At 38.5% G+C, this 6,000-nt stretch overlaps 1 protein-coding gene across 2 annotated transcripts in view; it reads right to left on the bottom strand.

The window, feature by feature from the left end:
• The window catches only part of Col28a1 (collagen type XXVIII alpha 1 chain), a 153,133-nt gene extending 147,567 nt beyond the window's left edge, over window positions 1-5,566 (bottom strand). The window contains exons 1-3 of one of the 2 annotated variants that reach the window (XM_039108604.2): window positions 5,415-5,566; window positions 1,702-1,862; window positions 661-1,217 (exon numbers count right to left, since the gene is read on the bottom strand). In XM_039108604.2, the coding sequence (XP_038964532.1) occupies window positions 661-1,217; window positions 1,702-1,825 (681 nt within the window). In that variant the 5' untranslated portion in view covers window positions 1,826-1,862; window positions 5,415-5,566. Of the gene's footprint in view, window positions 1-660; window positions 1,218-1,701; window positions 1,863-5,414 lie in introns of those variants that run through there. The other variant, XM_039108605.1, reaches the window with a different exon arrangement.
• Between the last annotated feature and the right edge of the window lie 434 nt (window positions 5,567-6,000).

The raw sequence follows: 6,000 nt of genomic DNA on the forward strand, positions 1-6,000 counted from the left end.
AGCGCCTTAAGGTTCACGTGAAATGCTTGCTCCCAATGAGACTCATCTGTGAACTGTAGGCTGGACAGTAATCTCTGACTCCAGTCTACATAGGCTCAATCCTATTAAGGATCACTCACAATTAGTTAACCAAAATAGTTTCTTCCTTTCTTGGGTTGCTTTGTCAGGCAATAGGAAAAGTAATATAAGGCTTGTAACATATAAGAAATAAAAAACAAAAAGAAGTAAATTGCGAGTCTGAATTTTTAAGTGATATGATATGGAAATGGGTAAGACAGTCAAAGGTAATCATGCACATGGGAGGTAAGAAAGGACAAAGTTAAAACAAATAATGCAGACACAAACTGATAACCAAATGAATGTAAGTCAATAATTTACATGATTTTAGGATAAGTGAACAGTGGGTATAGGGTTTGCTTTAAAATTAATCTTTCCCAAATCCTCAGGGTGTGATAAAGTTAGGGATGCAGTCTCAAGAGAACAAACTCCACACATCCCCAATAGATTGTCAAGGTAGTGGAAAGAAAATCCAGAAAGAATCACGTTCTGCAATCCAACGGGAATCCTACTTTGTTAATGTTTTGTATCTACACTTAACTAACCACGGTATGACTATACAGCAAGATATATATATATTTTTTCAACCCTCTAGATACCTACCAGGCGTCCCCGAATTTTGTCTACAAGTGTTGGATCACTTAATAGTAGAACAGGTTCATTGGAAGAGTCCCCAGATATCAAACGAAGTTTGGCTTCATTGACCACAGTGGAAAGTCCAACAGTGATAAATGATATTCCCGAAATTCTAGCATCTTCAGAAATACTTTGGACATCTGGACTCTTGGGATGATCAATGCCATCAGTCATCAGCAGAGCCACTTTCACGCCATCTTTACGTCCTTCTTTTTTAAGTAGCCTTGTGGCATTGGAGATGGCATAGTAAGAAAAGGTACCTTGCCCAATTAAATTCAAAGACTTGACCCGCTGCTTAAATGTCCGGAGATCCTTCCAAGAGGAAAATGGTGGATCAATCTGTACCGAACTGCTAAACTGAAGGGCTGCCAGCTTGATGTCATATCTTAATGAGTGACCAGGAGTCAACTGGAAAAGCTTCTCGCTCAAGCTGTCCACAAAATCTTTCTGATTATCAAAGAGCACAATTTTAGAGCTTTCAGAGCTGTCCAAGATAAAGACAACATCTATGAAGCAAATGGCATCTGAAAGAGAACACAAAGATTATGCCACTTAAAGCATAAATAAATAAAGTATAACCTGTTTTTTAAATTAAACAAATACTAGGCAAAGGTGTCAAAAGGTAAATCAAAATCATTCTAACACTTGGGTTATGTCCTATTAGTAACTTGAAACCAAATGAGATGAGTGTAGACTCATCATAGGAATAATAACATGAAACTTAATTCAAAAATAGAGTTGAACATGAATTCTAGATTGGTTTCTTAATAGCTGATTTGTCTCTGGCCTTAAGGTCTCTAATTTACAAGTGGAGTTCAAATGAAATAATAAATGCATAAGTGCTCTAAATTCTCTGAGATGATCTAAATGTACAGGGCTTATTGGTACAGTGATAATAAGTTTATCAAGCAGAACAGCTACACATGATTTGCTATTTAAACCAAACACTATTTTAAAATGTTATGTTAGTGATTTCACAGGCTAAAATGAAAACTTTCTTTTCTTTACCCTGAAAGTCATTTTTCCTTGCAAGTATGTTTGGCTTTGGTCCTTTCTTTCTTTGTCCATATACTGCTTGAGTCATAAAAGCTGGCAAAAGCAGGAGACAGAAGGCAACGTCTCTTTTCCTCATTATGGTAGTTGGTAAAAATTCATCTGCCTGGTAACACCTTGAAATGGAAAATTCAGTTATAAATACTTCCACAAAAGGTAATATTTACCTTTTTACTTTTATTGAAAGTGATTTTTTTCCTCATTTCTTGATGACAATTTCTACCCCCTCCATTCCTCCCAGCCCTTCCCCATCTCCCCTCCCATCCAGATCCATCCCCTTTCTATCTCTCATTAGAAAACAAAGAGATGGGCTGAAGAGATGGTTCAGTGGTTAAAGGCACTGACTACTTTTCCAATGATTCTGAGTTCAACTCCCAGCAACCACATGGTAACTCACAACCATCTGTAATGGGATCCAATGCCCTCTTCTGGTGTGTCTGAAGAGAGTGGCAGTGTAAATGAATAAATAAATCTTAAAAAAGAAAAGAAAAAGAAAACAAACAGGTTTCTAAGGGATTGTAACATGATGTGATAAAACAAGAACTGACACATTAGAATTGGACAAAACAGACCAGGAAGAGACTCATTTGCACACTCAAGACTCCCATAAAAACACTAAACTGGAAGCTATAATATATATATATATATATATATACACACACACACACACACACACACACAAGTTACCTGTCCGGTGTGAGAGAGAGAGGGAGAGAAAGACAGAGACAGAGAGACAGAGACAGAGAGAGACAGAGAGAATAAGCTAAATAATTAATTAATTTAAAATAAATAAATAGGTCCAAACTTGTAGAGTCAAAAGTTGTCATATGAGCCAACAACATAGTTCAGGGAGTTAAGCAACTTGCTACCAAGCATGGTGAGTTTGAGTTTGGTTCTCCACGACCCACACAGTGTAAGGAGAGAGCTATCTTTTTTTTTTTTTTTTCTGGAGCTGAGGACCGAACCCAGGGCCTTGAGCTTGCTAGGCAAGCGCTCTACCACTGAGCTAAATCTCCAACCCAAGAGCTATTTTTAGAAAGCTACACACACACATACACACACACACACACACACACACACACACACACACATACACACACACACATTTCAAATAAGCTACTCATACTGAGATTTTTAAAGTTGCTAACCTAAGCAAGTCATAATACCATGACTAACCATTTCTTAGTAAATATCCACTTATATTCAAATGGTTATATTTAAGCAGCATGAATCTCTTCCTATATTATGGAGAGCCGGGAGTAAGGAATGTCATTGGTCAATTTCTCAGTCCCACACTGTTTCGGGACTATGGCTCCATCCCGGTACCTGCTTTGTCATTTCCAGATCCTTCAGAGTGAATCCAGAGGACTGTATGTTTGTTACGTTCATTTTCTTTATTAGCAAATCCTACTCTTCTTGGGTCATACAGAACCACACTACCTTTCAGTCTTTCTATGATGCATGCAGCCCCAATGAGTTCAAAAGTCAAGTTAGAATAAGACTATTCCTCAGCTTCCCTAACTCCTCTCTCGTCTCTACTCTTGCTTTGGAAAGTTTGTCTTCATCGGGTTTAAAGGTAGAACTGATATCTACTGAACAAGTAATATTAGACAACAAAAAAACACTAGATTTGCTTAAAGGTGACTTCCAAACAAAATGGGGCAAGACTTGAGGTCAGAGGCCTCCCCCTTTAACCCAGTGAAACTAATTTTTCCTTGGTAAACAATGAAAACTCTAATTCAATATTAAAATTCTCAGTTCAATATGCCCAGCTGCACACACAGTGATGTTTAAACCCACAGAATTCCCGGACAAAAGATGGCTGATATGTTGCTAGCTCAGGAGACCCAAGGGAACAGGAACAAAAGGTTTATTTAGAATTGACAATCCGCATGGTTTTGAGCGCTTGCCTCTTTCAGCTGCATTAACTCCAGGAGGTCTGGAAAAGAAGTCACATTTTCCTCCTCCTTTGGCACCTTGCCTTCAGAAAATGTGAACTGGAAATTCATGACCACGGTCTTTCCAGACTCTCAATAGAGGGCGGGAATACATGCAAAGACAGTGATGGGTGAGCTGGGAGACTGACTTCTTTCAGACAGGCAGATGGATTAAACCCCTGCAAAGAAGCAAGACTGTTTGGATGGCGATAACGCCGACTGCTGGCTTCAGGCCACTGTTTCTTCCTCAAATAGCAGACAGCAGGAAGTTTATTAACAGAATTTCGCTCCGGTGCGAACAAGCACCTGTGCTGGCCCATGTACCGCGAGCAATCAGCTAAATGTCAACCAAGCTTCAGACCAGGTATACTGACTAGGATGTGAAGACAGTGGGTTGTCGAAGCAAAACCAAAAACCCAAACCCCGCTAGAACTGTGCTAAGGAAATAGAACACAGAAATGGCTCCTCTGTTTTAACCAAGGAGATCATGAAAGAACTACTTCTTCAATTCTGAAGCTTAGCGTAAAGATAGAGTCCTGTAGACACACACAACTGCTACGTCATTTTCAGAGAGGAAAACAAGTAATTAATGGTATACAGGTGTTTCCTTTCTTGCACCCATATCAGGAGAAATGTCTCAGGCCTTCTGGACCTCTGAGACTCGGAGGAAGAGACAAGAGGAATTTGGAACCATGGGCTTCAAATAATGCTTTATCCTCCCTTAAAACAGAGAACTGAACAGATAGTTTTCTTGCCTTGGAGAACGGAATTTAATCCTCCTGTGGATAATAGTCACTGAGGCCATTCAAGCAGGGCAATCATCACAATATCTTTGTATTGTGTTTTCTTCTGAGGCTCCTGACTAGGTGCCTGGGGCAAAGCCTTTTGGTTCCCCGTGGGGTCTGCAGGATAGCCTTCCTGCTTTGTCTTTCTTTCTCTAGCCTTTACATCCTCTTATCTGCCTGAACTCCCTCACTCTGTTAGTTTGACAAGGTGAGGGCCCACCCACTTCTAATCGCTTTCAGAAGGTCCTAAAGCCCGAGTTCTTAATAGCTCTTATCTTTCAGAAAGATGTACAGATGATTTGAAGAGCTAGAAAACGCAGTTAGTTAAATTAAAAGAAATATAAACCTCTATGTTAATACTGGCTAAATTTTATTTAAAATGCAGCTCCCTTTCCAAATGCTATATTTTAAAATTTTGCCTAAAACTTATTTCAAGTCCTTATCGGGGGTCAATATATTCAAGAGACATTATGTTTTATAATTTTTCAAAAATAAACCAGTTTTTGTAGATTTTAGTAATTTTACCTCAGCATTTGCATTTTCCTGGTTTCTCCATGAAGACAAAATGGTTGGATATTCTTTATTCAAATTTCCAAATTAGCCAAATGCTAAAATGTCCTAAAATTAATCCTGAATTGTAGAAATCCACTTCAAATTTTTAAAAAGTTCCTCAAAAGTTATTAACATTATCATGATACAGTTTAGTAGCTTGTGAATTTAGAATAAAATTTGCAAAATGAAAAGTTAAATACCTTTAACATTCAGTTTTAAACTTCCATATCTAGCAATTATTCATGTTTACCTAACAATTGGTTTTGAGTCCAGCAGAAGGCAGAGTTTTCAATAAGCCTCCTTCACATCCCGACAAGAACATCAGCCATTTATCCCTGCACAGTTCCTAGATGGTCCTGAGTTTAGGAATTAAATCTGAGCAGCTCTGTCTTACCTTAGGAAGTCTGTCAGACAGGAAAGAGAACAGTGCAGCAGATGCCCACAGCAAGGACAATTATTAGTTAGCTATTAGATATTGTTCTGTGCTCTGGGAAATAATTGTCTTTGCTTTTGAAGTTTTGGCATTCTCTTATTCTTGTTTACTAGAGTGGTCAGGCATCTGGCCAAGGTGCAAGATCTGGGTGGGATCAGTAAGCAACTTAAAGGAGCAGCGTCCCTTTAGAATAAGTCTGTGTTTTCCAGACTACAGTTCTGAAAAAAAGAAAAAAAAATTAAAAAAGAAACGGAGCAGATTTTCTAAGTTGTGAGCATTGACAAACAATCTGCCTGCCTTTCTCTCCAGAGATCCTCGCTTTGATCTCCGTCTTTCTCTTTGCCACGGGTTTGCTTTAACTCGTGAAGACACTAGTTAGACGAGTTAGACTAGTACTGTGAAGGCATATAAGTGACTTCGAAATCTTTTAAAGAAAATGAGCAGATTAATAATAATTCTTGACGTTGAATGATGAGCACGTGGCTGTCAGTCACTGTAATCTTTCTACTTCTGATTCCTGAAACATTTTTATAAAAGAAAGTTTAGG

The sequence above is a fragment of the Rattus norvegicus genome, chromosome 4 (genome assembly GCF_036323735.1).
Source record: "Rattus norvegicus strain BN/NHsdMcwi chromosome 4, GRCr8, whole genome shotgun sequence".
NCBI lineage: Eukaryota > Metazoa > Chordata > Mammalia > Rodentia > Muridae > Rattus > Rattus norvegicus.